This window comes from Epinephelus lanceolatus, chromosome 4 (genome assembly GCF_041903045.1).
Source record: "Epinephelus lanceolatus isolate andai-2023 chromosome 4, ASM4190304v1, whole genome shotgun sequence".
In the NCBI taxonomy this organism is placed as follows: domain Eukaryota; kingdom Metazoa; phylum Chordata; class Actinopteri; order Perciformes; family Serranidae; genus Epinephelus; species Epinephelus lanceolatus.
In genome coordinates this window covers 10,481,107-10,500,935 of record NC_135737.1, presented here as the reverse complement: position 1 = coordinate 10,500,935, position 19,829 = coordinate 10,481,107, and the positions used below count along the sequence as shown (strand labels likewise).

At 40.4% G+C, this 19,829-nt stretch overlaps 1 protein-coding gene across 4 annotated transcripts in view; it reads right to left on the bottom strand.

Annotated features, from left to right (window-relative positions):
- Positions 1-19,829, bottom strand: part of eml2 (EMAP like 2) — a 48,905-nt gene that overhangs the window by 19,142 nt on the left and 9,934 nt on the right. For 2 of the 4 annotated variants that reach the window (XM_033631518.2, XM_033631521.2), the window contains exons 2-4: positions 14,412-14,651; positions 11,862-11,979; positions 10,929-11,030 (exon numbers count right to left, since the gene is read on the bottom strand). In XM_033631518.2, the coding sequence (XP_033487409.1) occupies positions 10,929-11,030; positions 11,862-11,979; positions 14,412-14,651 (460 nt within the window). Of the gene's footprint in view, positions 1-7,177; positions 7,307-10,928; positions 11,031-11,861; positions 11,980-14,411; positions 14,652-19,829 lie in introns of those variants that run through there. The other 2 variants (XM_033631519.2, XM_033631522.2) reach the window with 2 other exon arrangements.

The following is a 19,829-nucleotide window of genomic DNA, read 5'->3' as shown; positions in this document are numbered from 1 at the left end:
TGTAGCTGCCTCATCAGTTTGCAGCAGCTGAGCTACAGCCCCAGCTGTTCCTGAATCAGCTGCCTGTCAACCAATCAGAACTGCCCGCTGAGCATTTCAGTGCATGCTGACCACTCAACCTAAACTGTCAGGATGTTGACAGTGATCAGGATGCTGAAGCGCTGCCTCAGCTGCCAGGTAGACATCACCATGGCAGCAGCAGTAAAAGTAGGGCTTGATAAGATAAGGGAGACTAGGGGCTTGACTCTTCCTGCTCAACAACAGGAGAGTCCACAACGATGTGTCTGACTTTACTTTGTGTGAGTGAAAGCACATAGATAGTCAGTGGTGGTAAAAAACTGAAGCAAGTGAAGAAGAGGATTTAAAGGTCCAGTGTGTAGGATTTAGGGGGATATATTAGCAGAAATGTAATATAATAAATATGTTATCTGTAGTGTATAATCACCTGTAAATAAGAATCTTGGGTTACCTTAGAATGATCTGTTTGTATCTACATAGTGAGCAGGTCCTCATCCACGGAATACGTGCGGATAATTCAGCTCCTGAACAACCTCCTGAATATGAACACTGAAGGAATCCTAACAAGGAGTTCACGCTTGGCATGAGAGAAGTTTCAGTTTGTTGCAATCTGCAGTCCTCACAGCTGCACGCCACTAAAATCTACACACTGCAACACGAGTTGCACTACTGTAATCACAATTTTTGCTTGTCAAAAAAAAACCAAACTCAACAGGCCACACACCAGGATGAACCATGTGTGTCTTCTTTCCCTGACATTTGTTTAACAGGGAGTTACCCAGGAAAAGACTGACAGCAGTGAGAAGTCTCAGTGTCTCTTTGTGCTTGTCAGGTCATGTCAAGTGAAATGTATTCTTTTTTTTCCCTTTTTTTCCTAAACCAGCTTTGCCACAATGTGTTTTACATGTCAATAAAGGCAACAAAGGTGAAGAGAAAAGAGAAAAGAGAATAAATACTAATATCATAAAAGATCAGAGCCTGTATGTGTGTGTGTGAGCATAACACAAAGCATTTGAAGAAGATTCAAAGACAGTGCAGAGCGAACAGGCGGCTGATCTGACGACCTCACTAGTCACTGTTGTGTCCCTGAGCAGCTGGAGGCGAACAGCCAGGCTGTCGGCTCTTTAAAGGAACCACATAAAGGCCCGTTTGTCTCTTGAACTGTGTGTGTGTGTGAGTGTGTGTGAGTGTGTATGTGGGGTCTGCCAGGAAGATGAGGCGTGGCCCAGTACTAGCCAATGAGAAAACAAGATTGATTCAGAGACAGTAATTAGTGCAGTGCATGCTGGGTAGCTGGCAGCCGGACAGGGCAAATAACTGTGGATCTAAAAGCCATGCGGCTGCAGCCCTTAGTCACAAGATTTCCAAGGAGAGGGAATGCACAAACAGACCACTCATTAACATGCAGCACTGGGTGCATTGTTGGCATTTTCTGCTTGCCTGCACTCTGAAAACCCAACTGGTTTGTGTAGGAACCACAGAGGACACAGCAAAGACCCTTCAGGGTTCCTCTCAGTGTTGTGGAAGTGCCATAAAGATCCCTAAGACTCTTTGTGGAGAGCTTCCATAAAATTTTCCTCAAGTCAGAAGCTCCCCCAAAAGTTTCTTCTTTCAAATATGTTTATTGGGAAACCAGTCAGTTAACAGTGAAACTGACAATCGACAGTTACGTTTTCTTTCTTTTTTTCTTTCTTTTTTTTTTTTTTTTTACAGAAAATAAAAAATAATAATTCCACAAACACAATCCCTTAGTTTATCTTTCAGAATAAATCTAATTCTCTCCAAATGTAAGGTGTCTGTCAAGTCAGTCAACCAGTGCTTGAAGGAGGGCACCTCTTTCTTTTTCCAGTAAAGTAAGATCAGTTTTTTTGCCGTTATAAAACCATATGCCAGAAGACGCTGCTGTGCAACATTTAGTCTCCATAGCTCATCAGATGTTCCCAGAATTATTAAAATAGGATCTGGTTCAAATTGGACCCCCAAAATCACAGAAAAAAATTGAAATATTTCATACCAATAGTTTTGAAGTTTGGGGCAAAGAGCGTAACTATGTGATAAGGTAGCCTCCATAGACTCACATTTCTCACACAAAGGTGAGACTTCAGGAAATATTTTATGCAACTTCGTCTTGGAATAATGAAGTCTGTGCAGGATTTTAAATTGTATTAAGCAGTGTCGGGCGTTAATGGAACATTCATGGATGTACTCCAAACTCTCCTCCCACACGTTGGGAAGTATCAAGGCCCCAGTCTCTCTTTCCCACTCTTCTTTTATCTTGTCCATTTTGGGAAGGCACATACTTTGTAGTGACTCATATAACTGTGAGATTATGTAACGTGGGTTAGGGAACAGATTAAATAAACTCTAGCTTGTCTGGGTTTGCCTTCTGAAAATTAGGAAGATGTGTTTTAACATAGTCCCTAATCTGAAGGTATCTGAAAAACTGATTCAGGTAATAAAGGCCCCATCCAGAACAGAGGGAGAAATGACACTGTATTGAGCTTGAAATGTTTCCATAGTTGTTTCCATATCCTAATTGAGTCATAAATTATAGGATTATATTTAAAGCAAGTTCTATTGACTGGCACGGGTGACAGTATTACCGCTCTAATAGAGTATGTTAGGCAATCCTCTCGTTCCATCTCTAGTCCATCATGGGGTGATGGGTTGTCATCTAACCAATGTACAATAGAGCGTATCCCAGTGGCCCAATAATATAAAATAAAATTAGGCAGTGTCAGCCCCCCATTGGCTTTATGTTTGCAACGATGGTCGTTTTTTATTCTATGAGACTTATAGTTCCATACAAAGGGGAGAATGATAGAGTCCAGTTTACTGAAAAAATATTTAGTAAGGTACAGTATATAGGCAGGTTTTGAAAAAGATAAAGTAGCTGAGGGAGAAAAATCATCTTAATAGCATTCACTCCACCCAACAGAGAAATGGGGAGTGTTTTCCAGAATTGAATATTGCTTGCTAGCTTATTTAACAGGGTGGGGAAATTAGCCTTATAAAGAGCATTGTACTTCTTGGTGATTACTCTCCCCAGACAAGTTAAGCTGTCAGATGCTATTCGAAAGGGAAGCTGTTTGAGCCATTCTTGATCCTCAACTTGTATTGGTAGTAGTTCGCTCCCCCAAAAGTTTCTAACCCCTTTGCAGCCACACCAAATGTTTTACTTCCCTCAGTGTGGTCTGGACAGGCCAAACAGACGTTTGCTTTAGCCTCGCTAATGGGCAGAGACATGGCTTTGCAGGTGATTAGAGCAGCCCTCAACCAACAGACAGCAACAGTAATTAACGTGCTCTGCTTCTCTGAAGACGTCAACATGAGTCCTTCCTGCAGCCCAGCTGAGCTTGGGGTTTGCTTCTGGTTTTTAAAATGGAGACAACACAGCAGGTGTTCTGCAGAGCTGTCACATTTTACCACAATTATTCAGAAAAAAAACAACTTCTGAATAAATCGGAGGCAAGAATTAGGGCCCTATGATTTCTGCAGCGTGGATAACAGGGACAGAAATGCGGAACTTGATGACAGAAATGGAATCAACTGTAAAACGCAAAACAAATTGTGGAATTTCCCCACAATTATAAATGTCTTTTTACAGTGTCTAAGCCAACTGAACAGAAAAAAACTATACAGCTATATTTATGGGCTGACAGTGGGCCCCTGGACGCAGACATGCAGAGGGCACCACCACCCCTCCTGCAAAGGAAAAAGGAACACAGATTTTATTGTTGTTCAGCCTTTTTTTTGTTGTTGTTGTTTTGCAAGTCTTTGTAGTCGCTCTGCATCTCTCTGTGGTTTTACGTCTCTTTGTAGTCGTTTTGTGTCTCTTTGTGGTAATTTTGAGTCAGTTTAAGGTTGTTTTACCCCTTTTTATGAGTTGTTATATGACTCTTTGTGTCTCTTTGCAGCTATTCAGCATCTATTTGTGATATTTTTGACTGTTTGTAGGCTCTATTTTTCTTGGAGGTCATTTTGAGTCTCTCCCTGGTCGGTATGTGTCTCTTCAAGTGACATTTTGCAGGTGAAGGACAGGGGGGCCCTGAAAATTAGGGCCAGCAAGCCTTTGCTCTGCAGGGTCCGTTCAGTTATCCATCCATGACTTTATTTTGGTGTCATTCTGGACACGTTCTTTCTGTGCTCTTTTCCCTGTGTGTTTCACTGAGGGTGGGGCTCAGCTCCTCCACACACACCGGCAGGTCCGCTGACAATGGGGAACACAAGATAATTTGTTGGAGAGGCTTTGTTCTGTTCTCCCAGTGTCTGTCTCTACTGTTAATGTCGGCAGGTTTGATCACAGAGACGTGAGTGACTGCTAGCTTTACAGTCTTTTACTCGGTTAACCAAGCTAGGTCAAATCTTGACCTTTTGTGCTTCTCGGGTCGTCCAAAGGCAGCGTCCAATGTTTCTGGATCAAGCCAGCCGTCACTCGCATCTCTGTATTCAAACTGGCTGTTGCTAAAGTTGGAGTACCCCTGTTTTCTGACCTGTTATACATATGACTGTGGCCCATAATACACATATGTCCGCTTTTCAAAATGAGGTGTTAATACAGTGGAAATACAAATGGAAATGAGGTTGGATGGATTATATTCATAAATTTCATTCATCCACCACATTAAGTTCTGATGACAGATGCTTGAATTGTAAAACACAGAATTCTAAAAAATTAAAATGGAAACCACAGATTATGGGAAAAACTAAAACAGATTTCGTAGGGTCCTGGACAATTATTAAATGCTGATTTTTTTTTATTTTTTTTTTAAAAATGAACCATTTCAGTGCCTTACGCTTGTTCCTGGGTCATATTTTGACCAAATCTTTAAAGTAACGTTACCTGGCCTGCAATGTTTAACTTGCCAAATACAATCCATTAAATATAATTAAGCCTAGTGTGTACAGTTATATTTATTAAGACTTCAGCTGATAATTTTGTCCAAAACTTAGAGGTGCAGAATTGTGTGTGTCTTAATTTACATGATACGATTACAAGAGGTTCCTCATCAAAGAATAAAGTGCTTCATCAGGCTGCGAGATACTGCAGTGATGGATGTTGCAGTAAATCAGTTTTTATCACAGCGATGCAGACAGAGAGAAGATGGATATTGCGGTCATACTGATGGGTCGCAGCCCCCTGAATTGTGGGAGTGGTCAAGTGTGCATCCATTATGACTTAAGTACTGGGTGATTTAGATAATGGACACAAACATGTCTGATCATCTCCACTCTTTAAAAAAAAGTACACAAAGACACTCAAGTTTTTTTCCATTGTACATTAGACTAATTCCCTTTGAAGTTATTGTGGTATCAGACATATCAGACGAAATACCTAAGAGAGACAAAGAAAGTGAGTGAGAGGAAGAGAGATCTGATTTGACAGAGGGAAAAGATCTTAATCTTTTCAACATGACACTAATCTTTTCATCTTTTCCTTCATCAGAATTTGCATAGCTTCAATCTGACGGAGGGTTATCTCTTCAGTTTTTTATTACACTTGTTAAACTTTATTTACTTTACAAAGCTTATGTTGGGGACACAATTATATACATTACTATATGCATTAACTTTAAATTTAAATCCAGAGACAGTCATAGTGATGTTTAACCGGTTCATTGTGGCAAAACCTGGTTTAAGTGGTGCAGAATGCTTCTCTGCAATCAGAGACGATGTCAATATGTTTGTTGCATGTTAAACAGGAGGCCCAATCAATGTTATCAGTGGTTCTGCAAACGAAGCAGAATAGGTAATCGTAACATCAGCTGCATCAGCCTCCTGCCTGTGGTCACAATGCTGCAGGATACTGTCTTTCAGTGTTTAAGGAGGGGGAAACCTTAGTTACAAGCTCAGCTAAGACATTATTCATTTAGAATCCCTTTGAGGAATCTTAAAATTATTGTGCAATCAAGATACAGATGTGCACCACCCACGGCAGCACATGCAAATAAAACTACATGAGATGATTTGTTCCACATGAACATACTGTACAGTGTGTAATGTCATCATTTCTTGTGAACTTCTATCAATAAAAGCAGGAGCTGTGTCCTGTCTGCTATCAGACTCAATCAGATATAACAAAACCGTCACTTAACTGACAGAACTGCTGAGCACAGCGTGACTGCAGTCTTCTGTCACTTCATATTTACTCATCTCCTATGTGTGTGTGTGTTTCATAATCAGACAGAAATGTGACATGGTTGTTTGTTTCCACCATCATTTGAAGCCAGAAGACAAAAGAGCCACTAATGACACTTTAAAAGGCGCATAATTCAAAGTATCTGTGACATAACGAGACCTATTAGGAAGCGTACCACATTTAGAAAACGCTTCATTATGGTTTCCATGAAAGTGATTTTTTTTTGTGTGTGTGTGTGTGTGTGGGGGGGGGGGGGGGGGGGGGGGGGGTGTTGAGCAGTGTGTAACCCATCCTCTGAGAGCTTTCTTAATGAAAATTTGAGTTTTACATAACATAGCACAACTGACTTTTTCCTTCCTTGTTTGACTTACACAGTTAAACTATGATATGACTATGATGAACATGACATCATTTAGTATGTTTGTGCCTCTTGCCTTTAGATCCATGGTTTACTAACACAGCTGGCTCTTGTTTCATGTTGCGTTCATGTTACTATGCTGCAGCCCCTCCCCACAGCAACCCACAGCCGTGCAGACGGGGCAACCTACTGCATCAAACCGTTTGCGTGACAACAGAGTTTCATAAAACAACACAACTTCCTCAGGCGGTCGTAAAGCCAGAGCTACTGACTGCTGACTTTTTGTAGACTGAAAATGAACCAAAACTTCAGATGCATGCAGCCTGAATGCATTTTATAAACCAGCCCTCTCTGTGTTTTATTGTGCAATCTGTATCTATTTAAGCTAGTCAAACAACAGATGAGAGACCAGCTGCATGTGGCACAAAAAACACACTCCTTTTTTTCTTAAATGTATCCATCCAATTTTAAAGGCTGCATATGCATTTTTCCACATACTGAAGTTACACACCTTCTTTCACACACATTTACTTTATTTGTGACTCAAAGCATAAGACTCTTTTCCAAAAAAGCTTTATCAGTAAATGCTCTTTGCTCTCTCTCTCTGTCTCTCTCTCTCTGTCTGTCAATCATTGATTATCCATTGTAAAGAGACAATTTACCTGGAAGATCTCTTCATGGCTGAGAGGTTTCCGTTACAGTAACAGTCAACAGTGGTGAGCAGTCAAAGCGGTTCCTGTCCTGTTCAACAGCTACAGCAACACACAACTTCCTCCTTCACTGAGCAAACTTTTAGCTCAGCCTGAGGAGGCCCCATCATCCAATCAGAATGCAGTTTCTTGACTGTGCGGACCCACCCCCTCTGCCCAATGACCACACCCCCCCATCATACAAGGAACTACTGGAAATCTGATCCATCAGCAGAAATAAGGGAGGGAGAGGGAGAGAGAGAGAGAGAGAGAGAGAGAGAGAGAGAGAGAGAGAGAGAGAGAGAGAGAGAGAGGAGAGGAGGAGAGCAGGAGAGCAGAGAACGAAGCAAAGTAGAGAGGAAGTGAGGTAAGGTAAGCAAAGGAGAGGAGAGGAAAAGACAGAAGAGGAGCAGAAAGGAAAGAAAAGGGAGTGTGAATGTCAGAGAAACAGCAGTAGACATAAAATGGAGAAAAGAATGAAAAATTAAGGAGAAAAATAGAATTAGAAGCAACACAGTGTGTAATGAAAGACAGACAAATAATAAGAAAGACAAGAAAAATTGCTCTGTATAACAGAGAGTAAACTTCCGCCGTGTTTTTTTTTTTTTAATGATGACAAGTAATCCACATGTTGAGTTTACTTGGCAGTGACACGTGGATACTTCACTGTCCATCAGACTCACAGCTGTGGCATCACAAAGACTAACAACCAGTTAACTGTGAAACATAATTCATGGTGACATCTGACATTTACTTCAGGCGAACAGGAAGCGCTGACTGTGGAAACTGTGTAACAGCCACAGACGATGAGGAGACAAATCAGACATCAGACGACACTGATGATGATGCTGTGCAGAATTCATCTCTCTCTTCTCTAAAACACAGTCTGAATAATTGAAGCCTGAGTGTGCTTTAAACTTCAGAAACTCTAAACCAGCAGTTCTAAAAGCCGCAGCAGGTCCCACGCTGAGGGCTGTAAATGTAAAACAGCTTCATCACAATCAGATACAGATGATGATGAGGGACGGTTGTTCCCTTGTCTTTTCAGCACCATTTCTCTGTTTCTTTTGATTCAAGGACATGCACAAGACACATTCTAAAAAGGTGGACAAGCCAGTTGGTCACACTGGATTTCTTGGCCTTAATGCTAATAAAGAAGTGGCCGAAATTAATCAAGGAAAGAGAAAAAAATGTATAAGATCCTCTTCTCCTGTTTAACAAAGACCAAATGTATTTAGCTGAATAATGAAATAATATAATAAATCTACATTATTACACGGCTCTATTAAATGCTGTATTCTGATTGGTCAGTAGCGGCATTCTGCGGTCTGATATTACTGTGTAATGACCGCTGCTAGTAGCAACGGTCATTACACACAGTTGCTATGTAGCCCAGCGTTGCTAGGGATGCTGCCCTGCAACACTGCAGCTGTCAAACAACTTCCGAGGGAAAAAACAGAAGTGGCTGATTTTAACGGATGCCGCTGAAGAAAAAGAATACCTACAGACTTTCTCTGCCAAAAACAAAAGAAGACAGATTTGAATACACACTCGGCAGTCATGCTTAATGACATTTTACGCGAGTTTTATGCCTCGGTTCAGTCCACTAAGCCTGGGTGAGTACAAAACTTTCACCAAAAGTTGTCGAATCCGGTCGGTTTTAATGCACTTCCCAGAGGCAGACAACATTATTTATTTAACTGATAATTAGCCGTGTAATAAGCGGGATAATGTATAATGAGCCGGTGAATACTGGGAAAATAACTCCCTTCAGGGGAATGAAACCCCCTGTCGGGAGTTATTTTCCCAGTATTCACCGGCTCATTATACATTATCCCTTACTTACGACCCTCACCTATGGTCACAAGCTCGTGATCAAAAACGAGATCTCGGATACAAGCGGCCAAAATGAGTTTCTTCTGTAAGGTTGCTGGGCTCAGCTTTAGAAAATGGATGAGGAGCTCAGACATCAGGGGGGAGCTCGAAGTAGAGCCGCAGCTCCTTCGCATCGAAAGGGGACAGTTAAGGTGGTTTCGACATCTGATCTAGATGTCTCTTGGGTGCCTCTTGTTAGAGGTTTTCCAAGCATGTCTAACAGGTAGGAGGCTCCTGGGCAGACCCAGAGGGATCTCATCTGGGCTGGGAACACTTTGGGATCCCCAGGAGGAGCTGGCAAGTGTTGCTAGGGGAGATAGGTCTCGAGTGCTTTGCTCAGGATGGATGGATGGATGGATGGATGGATGGACAAACTATGTAAACTACATATAGTGTCTGGAAATAGCTAACAAGTGAGCCATCTCGCTTCCTTGTCATCTCTGTTGAGTTACATATGTGCAATACCCCAGGCATGACATACGTATCGGGCAGTGACACAGCCAATCATATCTTTCATAAAACAATGTTTTCTCATGGAACACAACTCCGACCACGCACAGTAGCTTTCCAAAACATCTGGGCTGCAGTCAGATAGTCAAACAATATTCCTGTCTTTGCCTAAACACTTTTTCTTGACCTCAGTGGACAACATTGTGAGGTGAGGTGTGTGTGGAAAAGAGAAAGAGAGGGGAGAGAGATTATTGGTTACTGTTACTGCCACATGTTATGGTTCTGTGCATTAATAGCCCCTTTTTATTCCGTTTCTGCACTTTGTGATGTGCCGCGGTCAAATATGTGACAAAAAATACTTTTTAGTTCAACAGTCGAACAGTAAACATTACTATTTTTTTATAGGCTGTTGAAAATGTACGGCCCATCTACATTTCCTGGTTATAAAATCCAGCCCACTTGGATTTGTAATTGAATCCTGTCATACATATTTGACAGAGTTTCCAGAGGTTAAAAACAACTGGTGGGATAAGGTTACCCTGGCTCTGAGCATAACCTGTGTGTAAATGAATTTGATCTACGAAGGGTTTAAGATACTGCCCCTACTGTTGTAATACCCCCAAAAATTTAATCTTACTATTTCTGTCAGGTGTTCATTTTGTAGATTTAGCTACTATTTAAAATCAAGAGACAGTAAATACTTTGCATTTGTGCAGATTCCGAAACAACAATCATCTGATGGTCTTAAACCTTGATCTTGAGAAGTTACCTGTCTTGTTTTGTCCTGGTTGTTGCAGTAGATTTTAAATCTGACCTTTATTGTGTGGTTCCCTATCAAATAATCTATAGACTGACCCCAGAGAACAATTCTATTGTAAATGCTGTTTCTGAGTACATGTGTCTTTAATAATTCATCCATCCATTTCCTATACCTGCTTATTATGGTCATAGGGGATGGAACAATACTCTGATACCTAAAATCTGGATATATAAATATCTAAAATGTAAAATAACTTTAAGTTCAGTAAGACAGGCACTCTATGTGTCCAGACCGACTGACTGACTGAATAACAGAAGAGAGTATGGAGCTCAGACAGCTCATTACTAGAAGTGACCCACTGAACTCCTCCACAGCCCTGCTGACCCACGATACACAGACATGTTCTCTGAGCTTGTTAGAGGCAAAACAGGAAACAACAGAGGTTTGTTTTTCCCGGCAACATCGACCACAGTATTATGTTTTCTCTGCTTCATCTGCCTTTGTGTAAAATGTGACTGATGGTTTGTTTTATTAAAGTATCACAGAGTAGAAACGTCCCTGATATTAAGTGCCAATGAATTAAGAGACACAGTGTATAATCTATACAAGATACACCATCACACTGGACAAGGCTGTTACCTTTTGCCTCCGGAGGAGCTGCTGGAAGAGGTGGTTCGACTCCGACTTTCCGCTCCCATCTCTCTCCTCACCAGGGTGAGACGTTCTGTGGACATACTCTTCCTGAAGGAGAGGAAACAGGTGTTGTTTAGGAGACATTAGTATATTTTGACATTTGACACTATCTTTATTGTTCTTCACCTCTGTTTTCCTAGTGTGGTGAGTCCATCCTGATGAGATGAGCTCAACATTTTGTTTGTTTGTTTTGTTGTTTTCTCTGTATCAGTCTGGACTCAGTGCCACCCCAAACACTTTGAGTGGGCAGGAGTACACGCCTTGACAGACGATTTCCTATGTTAATGAGCTTAACAAAACAGCAGGGAACATCTTCTTCATCACTAATGGAAACAGATGATAAATCGTGCTTTTACCAAATCCACTAGGAGGAATGACTAAAAGTCTTTTCTTTCGAGAAACTCCATGAGTGCACCCTCTTGTTCTTGTTGTTATTGACTCCATTTCTGCATTAACTTTACTTATTGCTGTGTTCACTCTACTAATATAGAGAGTAAGCGCTTGTTGCTTCGGGAGTTGCCAAAACAATACTGTTCTGCAAGCTGTGGCCTGCATTTTACAACATCAACTACAAAGCAGTCCCTGATTGGCTGTTTACATTAGTGCAGATCCCTGATTGGCCTCGAACGGATTTTAGTTGCTGCTTAAAGATTAGATAATCCTCAATTAGTCCCACAGCAGGGACATTTGCATCATTACAGCAACAAAGGAGATGGTATAAGCAAGAAACATCAGTATATACTATATTAAAAAAAACACAACACAAAATGAAGTTATAAAAGATAAAGTGTGAAGGAATGTGGAAGGCTGAACAACACACACACAAAAACCTGGTTGATATTTGTGGCAGCGTATCTTTGTCTGTGGTGTTTTGTATACCTCTTAATGGACTGTAGCACCTCCTTCTTAGGAGAGGAAGGGGATGAGAGGAGGCGTTTCTGTTGAATGTAGCCATTACTCAGAGGTCTGGAGGGAAGAGCTTGCAGGAGCTGACGCACTGAAAGGTGACAAATTGTTATTAGCTTCAGCTAAAGAGGACTTTTTTTGTTTATTTGTTTATGATTTCGTACAGTTGGGAGTTCTGGATTAGCGAAGCTAGTCTATCGTCTCCCATCTCCCCGCCAATCATGGGAATGCAGGGTACATGCATGATTGTGCTGGTGGTTGGTGGAGCAGAGGGAGGGAGGCAGGTTTGGCCCACAGGTGATATAACCTATGCTGTTGCTGTTGTTACCAGGGCTGCTGAGTGAGAGCACTGTTCTCTGTGAGACACTGCGCTACATCTCTTAATTTTTCGACACTGTTTTGAGTGGTTTAACAAACTGGTTAAGGCAAGAACTTTACTCGTCTCTCTCGTCAACTTGTAGTCATACATTACAGTGAGAACTTTGAATAAATGGATTCCTGAATCGAAAGTTTTACAGTGCACTGGACGTCGGTTTATTTTTAGCCCAGAAAACGCATTTGAAACGAGTTCACCCTTTCGTCGGTCAGTGGCTATATAGAAACATTACAACCCCAATTCCAAAAAAGTTGGGACATTGTGACAAATGTAAATAAAAACAGAATGCAATGATTTGTAAATCCTTTTTGACCTATATTCAAATAAATAGAGTCCAAAGACAAGATATTTAATGTTTAAACTGATAAACTGTATTGTTTCTTGTAAAATCTACACTAACTCTGAATTTGATGCCTGCAACATGTTCCAAAAAAGTTGGGACAGGGGCAACAAAAGACTGGGAACATACCACAGGTAAACAGGTTAACTGGTAACAACTGATAGTATCTTTACTAGGTATGAAAGGGGCATCTTCAAAAGGCTCAGGTGTTCACAAGCAAGGATGGACACTTTTTGAAAAACTGTGGGCAAACAGTCCAACAGTGTGAGGATAACTATTCTCAACGCACAGTTACAAAGAATTTAGGGATTTCACCATCAACAATCTATAATATCATCAAAAGATTCAGAGAATCAAGAGAAATCTCTGAATGTAAGAGACAAGGCTGAAAATCAACGTTGGATGGCTGTGACTTTTGACCCCTCACAGGGCAATGTATGAAAAACACACTTGATTGTACAGTATAAAGGATATTATTACATGGGCTCAGGAATACTTTGAAAACCATTGTTGGTAAACACAGTTCATTCCTGCATCTACACATGCAATCTCATCTGAGATGGACTGACACAGGGTGGAAAAATGTGCTGCGGTCTGACGAGTCCACATTTAAAACTGTTTTTGGAAATCATGGATGTCGTGTCCTCTGGGTGAAATGGGAAAAGGACCAGATTGTTACAGTGCAAAGTTCAAAAGCCAGGACCTGTGATGGTATGGAGGTGTGTTAGTGCCCATGGCATGATGGGTAACTTGTTCATCTGTGAAGGCACTGTGAATGCTGAAAGGTACATTCAGGTTTTAGAGCAACGCATGTTGCCATCCAGACAAGTTCTTTTGCAAATCCTTATTTACATTTTACACAGCATCCAAACTTTTTTGGTATTAAGGTTATGTATTATTTATATTATCTAAATAAATTAAGATATATTTGTTTTGTTGAAAGTCATGTCAGATTATGACTACAATATTTTTGATCATGTGTAAAAGTATGAAGATTGTGTGAGAATGTGTGAATTTGTGTTTCTGTGTGGCTGTTTGTGTGTCGTGTATTTGGCTTTCTGCATGACTCTTCTACAAATATGTGCTACTGTAGGGGTGCTGCAATGATGATTCTGTAAACCAGGCCTAATGGCTGCTATTTGAAATTAATGCAGTAGGCTTATCAGAGTTTATAGTGGTGGTTTAGTGGTAATGTTAGTGCTTGCTCACGCTCACTTAGTAGACTGTGTATGAGTGAGCACTGGATCCCGGCTACAAACAGGCAGGTGCCGGGTGGGCACCAGATGGTTCTTGTGTGTACTGTGAAACAGAATCCTGCCAGCGTCACCGTGTGACAGTGTGCGCAGTAAAACTTTAATTTGCTGTGTTTTTAAATCCATGTCACTGAGAACAATTCACAAAAGATTTAGTGGTGTTGTGAACTGGTCTCAGGTGTCACTTCTGCAACATGCAGCACATTCAAAGGCCATCTATAACTTCCATTGTATTCATTCAGGTTATGGGTTTTTCAGGAGTGGTGTGTCATTTCTACTGGCGACACTGGGGAATACAATGACAGTATAATCCTGTATGGTGTAGTGATGAAAGGACAGCAGCTGCAGCAGAGACTCATGGGACTTACTGAATGGCTGCTCAAATTTTACTGTCCATCACAGTGGTAGACACACATTTATCTAAGATTATGAACATAAAAACAGCAGGAATATGTCTACAGTATTATTGACGTGTGTCGTGTATTTGGCTTTCTGCATGATGCATGATGACTGATGACGAGCTAGGAACGGGCGGCTCTCTTTTCACCAGTTACCTTTCTTACCCTTGGTAGGCGGTGCTGAAGCTGTGGTGGCCAGTGGTCTCCTCCCAGCAGCATGGACGCCTCCAGGTTGCATCCCCAGGCTCTGCTCCTCACAGTAGCCCAGTCGGCGCAGAGCGTCAGCCAGAGCTGCCTTCAACAGCTGGATCTCATCCTCCTGCAGCTGCAGCTTCTGTTCCAGGTGGGAAACCCGGTCCTCCATGTCCATGTTACTGCTGGCTGACACCGTGTCATCTGGACAGGAGGAAAGAGGGTTTTTAGTTTAGATTCAAGTCACTAAGACTTAAAGCTCACAATACAGTTTACAAGGGGCAACATTCAGCAGGTCACATGCTGGGCAGTCATTTTCTGGCTATTTGAACATTTGGGCTCATTAATTTGGATATAAACACAAGCAGCTGCTTTAGGTGAGTGTTATGGATATCTGCTGCTGCTGCTGCTTTGTGAATCAGTGGTTTAGAGTTTCTTAGGGGCTTATGAGCACACAGGAAACTTGACTGGTTTTAATAATTTAGACTCCATGTGTGAGTGTGAGTCAGAAAGTAAGAGAAGGAAAACAACACCAGATACCAGGTTGTGTAGTTGTTCTGTATGGACAGCATGGAGGAAAGGGAAAAGAAGAGAGGGGGATGGAGACAGAGTTGCAGACAGAGAAACAAAGCTTTGCCCCCTTCATTACATCGTTGTACATTGAGATCCTAAAGGTGCTCTCTAGAGTTTTCAGCCACCTGTTGTGCTTTGGAGAAATGTACCAGTAATGTAAACGTGAGGAAAATGAAGAGGACTCATGTTGACACTGATGTAAACAATGCAGGTTTCAAAATATTCACAAATATTTGTTTTTGTAAACGTTTTACGAGGTAAGAAATTTATTCAGTGTGTTTGTTTGGCCTCCAGGATACAAGCACTGTGTTTTGGGAGCAACATTGATTGCAAACATGAATAATTAGATGGGAAATCCGCAGGATACCTGTAAATGTCAAAATTTACAGAGTCAAAATTTCCATTAGTCTAACAGACAAACGGATGGATGGATGGATGGATGAATAGATAGATAGACAGACAGATAGATAGACAGTAAAAAAAAACCCCACAGCAATACACATATCACATCAGAAAAGAGAAATATATATCAATAAAAAAAACTTAAGCATACTTTGTCAGTATAAAATATATATCTGTGGAATATACAATTAAAGAATATACTATAACACACTATAAATATACTAAAATACAAATACTAAACTATAAAATGTATCCATGGTATAACATACTATCGGTATAAACATGAAATTAATATGCAAATTTGTTGAGTAGGAGACTGAGATGTGCAAATTTTACATGTGCAAGGTTACTGAAGAGCAAAACATAGTGGAGTTTGAGACAGAAAACTATAAAGCTGACACTTCTGTTAGACAGAGGTGATGTGTTGTACATAGTTGTTGCTTTGGTTAGGAAAAGATTGCCTGTATTGGTCCTTGTGACAGCGAAGCTGAACCAGTCCGTTAGAAGAAGAGCTCTGCTGTCTGTCCAGTAGTTGGTGGAGACGGTAGTCAGATTTATCTATTATAGATAGCAATTTGTTTAGTGTCCTCCTCTCCACCACAGCCTCAAAGGTGTCTGGTTTGCAGCCAATAACGGAGCAAGCCCCCTTAAAAGCTGCTTCTGTTGCTGAGGTTGATGGGAATGTTATTAGTTTTGCAGATATTTGGTCATAAACCAAAGTATTAGCAGCACTGTAACAGCCGACATGAACAGATTTAAAGGGAAACATCACCAAAATGAAGAATTCCAGTATGTTATGTCCATGGCCTTGGAAAGTTCAATCAGTGTTTGTGAACATGAACAACTCTCTCCCAAATCCAAAAGCCAGAGGGCTAACAAGTCATTTGTCATGTCATAGGGTATCCACCTTATTCCTGAGGGCACTAATGTAGAAATGATTATATGCGCAACTTCCAGTGAGATAGCGGAAGTTAGCAGTAAGCTAGTTAGTCCACAGACTGTCTGTGGTTAGTCCCAGTGGCTACTCTTGGTGGCTAATCGCCAATGCTGGTTCTTTCTGAAAGTGATTTTCCTTCAGTTTAACAAATACTAATTTATTTTTGTTAGAGTTGGTGGCTACAATGCTTCTAATACGTTGGTTTATGACCAAATACCTGCAAAACTAATTACATTTCCATCAGCCTAAGCAGTACATTGTGTGCAAAACTAAGAGAGTAAACACAGTAGATATTAAACCTGCTAACATCTTCATGTAAGCATTGTCATTGTGAACATGATTGCATCAAGCTCTGTCACACTGTGCTGAAGTGCAGCCTCACAGACGCTGACGTTGTTGCAGACTCCTGTTAAAATCTATACTCAGCAAGAGATCTCATCACTCTGACATGCAGAGGATTTGTTTTTGTTTCCCAAATTAATTTTGAGAGCAAACATACTAAATATATATAAGAGCAACTGTTGCTTCCAGCCCCCTCACATCCTTCCATCATCTGCCTTTATTCCTCTCATCTTGAACCCTTTCCAGCTTAATCGTCCACCATCCTCACACCCACCATGATTACATCACCAGAGGCTGGCTAGATTATCGAAGGCAAACTACCCAGTGCAGATTATTAATCTGTGCCCCACATTAACAGATTACAACCTGATAAAAACAAGTTTCTGGTCGGACAGAACGTCTCCACTCTTTATGCATCCTAAATTCTAAACTCTGTCCCCTCTCTGTCATGAAGTCAAGCACGTCCTCAAGATCACAAATGCAGATTTTCATTCCAAAAAAGAGACACACTTTTTGAATATTACACCAACTGAGAAAGAAATTGCATTCTGTTTGAACCTTGCAAATATGTGCTTACAGTTTCCAATGATCTGTTAACATTTACTGTAGATCTGAATATGCTTATATTCTTACTAATTTGTTCTTTATTCAAAAGCCCGGTCATCAAGGTATCTGTTGCAAAGATGTGGTGATACACAAAAAGACTTAAAAAAGAAAGTGTTAATCCCCAATGAACTGTTTCAGTGGCTTTTCTATCCACACAGGAAGTACACACTGAATACTGACTTTCATTTAAGAAAAAAGGACTGAATCTTGTCATAAAATATAAGTACACAACATATCAGGATCAGCCCTCAAATACCTGTTTCAGCAGAGACTTCAGTGATTGTCTAATTAGCTCTATACAGTAAAATTAAACAAAATAGTCACAATGAAATGAAAAAAATATCACAATAATATCAAAGAGAAAGTAGACAGACTCCTTCTATCATTGAAAGTGACAAGACTAAAACACATCTACATAACACAATAAAATAAGTTCAAATGAAAACAACAATAACCAGCAGACTCTTAAAGTAAACATCTACCATGACCTGATTCTTTTAAATGCAGAGGTCACACTCATCATGTGTACACCATTCAGAGATCAGAGCTGTTGGAACAGTTTAAAATAGCGACTTTAAACTTGCAGTAAAAGTGTATGCACTTAAAAAGGGATTGTACAGGACACACTGCTTCAGCGCAAGTCAATACAACACTCCCAGCATGCATCAGTTCAGCGCTGTAAACTGAGCCGGGGGAGACAAAGAGTACTGTTACTGTTACTGTATCACGTCCTGCAGTCAAATGAGACAGGGCCACAGGGAAATCAAGCTTCAGATTTACATAGAGAAGTCAAGCTAAAGAGAGATTTGCATGGCAGAAGAGCCAGCATAATGTCAGATTATCTCAAGCGTCATCGTTTCACTTCCTAACAATCTCCAGCTTTCTGCTCACATATCTGATGGAGTAGGATTAGACTGGTTTATCCAAATAACATTAATGTTTTGTTGAAAAAGTTTTAATAATTTCTGCCTTTCACAGATTAGTTTAGTTTAATGCATGTACAAAAAACATTTATCTTACACAAGGAGAAGAGATGCATTGTACCAGATTTGACTACAAGCTAATTTCTGTCTGCAGTCCTTGAGCAGGTAGACACACACAACACTAATACAACTAATGCCGGCCTTACACCAAACGACTTCTCAAGCAATTTCACTGTCGCAGACAAATTTCTAATGTCGGAATAAAATCATGGAAGTTTTACTTCAGCTGGTGAGCGCTCCCATGATCTTGATCATTTGGCATAAGGTGGCCCAAGCTGTCCCTGTGTTTAACTGGACATGTATCTGATCCACAAACAAGCACTTATTTTAATGAGAAATCTTCTTATTTTAAATGGCTCACCTTTCATTCCCACAGTCTCCTCCCACCTAAGTAGCGCTGCAAATCAACGGTGGCTGGTAGCAATGCGACAAAATCCAAAATGTAAAGTTTGTACATAAATACAGTTTATCTTTAGGGTTATATTGATGCCAAACTGACAAGAAAATTGTCAGTATATGACACTTTTTTTCTTGTGTTTCTACAGTTTTATGTTTTTGCAGACATGTAAGCAAATGTTAATATGTCATATTTCCTAAAGGGAGTTTGATGTCATATTTCCACCAGGAGCAGGATGAGAAATAATCTCAAAAGGAACCCCAGTCTTTTGCAAAAACTTTTATGTGAGAATTAAAACTTACATTGTCTTTAGATTTAAGAGGGTGTCAGACTTTAGACATTAAAACTAGTGTATAGGCATAATGATATTAATAAAAATACGAGTTAAAACTGCAGTCAATTATTGATCCAAACACATTTCGATCATTATACCCAACCCTGAGAGTTTCCATTTCAATTGGAATGGTGGGTCTCTCTTTTTTTAAATAGCTGCTAGCTTCTAAGAGCCTTTCATTCATCTTCATTAAATGACGTTTCAGGGTCAATGACCCACTTGAAAATTAAACCTCATCCAATATGAATGAATTATGGAAAGCTAAACCATTAAAGTATTATTTCTATGGATATTTCGTATGGTAAAACAATACAAATGAAGTGATGTCTCACCTCCTGAGGGGTGATATTACACAACTGTCTTCATACTGTTCTGCTACTGTATGTTAGCTACTCTAACATTGCTCCATAATCACACAGCTGATACAGACATCCAATTTAGGTCAGCCATAGTTATTCAAGAGCAATCCAACTCACAAATACAAATAATACAGATAATAAAAGCAAACTGAATGAGAGAGACTGAAGAAAGAGAGGACAGATTGTTGGTGGGAGGAGACAGAAAGAGAGAGGAATGATTCATCTTGAACTAAATGCAGCAATGATTGTGTTTATGTAAACTGCCATTAGGTACAGAACAGAGCAGAGAGAGGGAAAGAATGAAGAGGAGATGCTCAAATAAAAGAACCTGTAGGAGACAGTTTTACTAACCAAAGACAGTCTCTAAAATTTTGGACATAGCCTAAAATAACTGTGCCGCGCTTTGGAAAGCAGAGCTAAATGGTAAACAAACATGGCAGCACACCGGT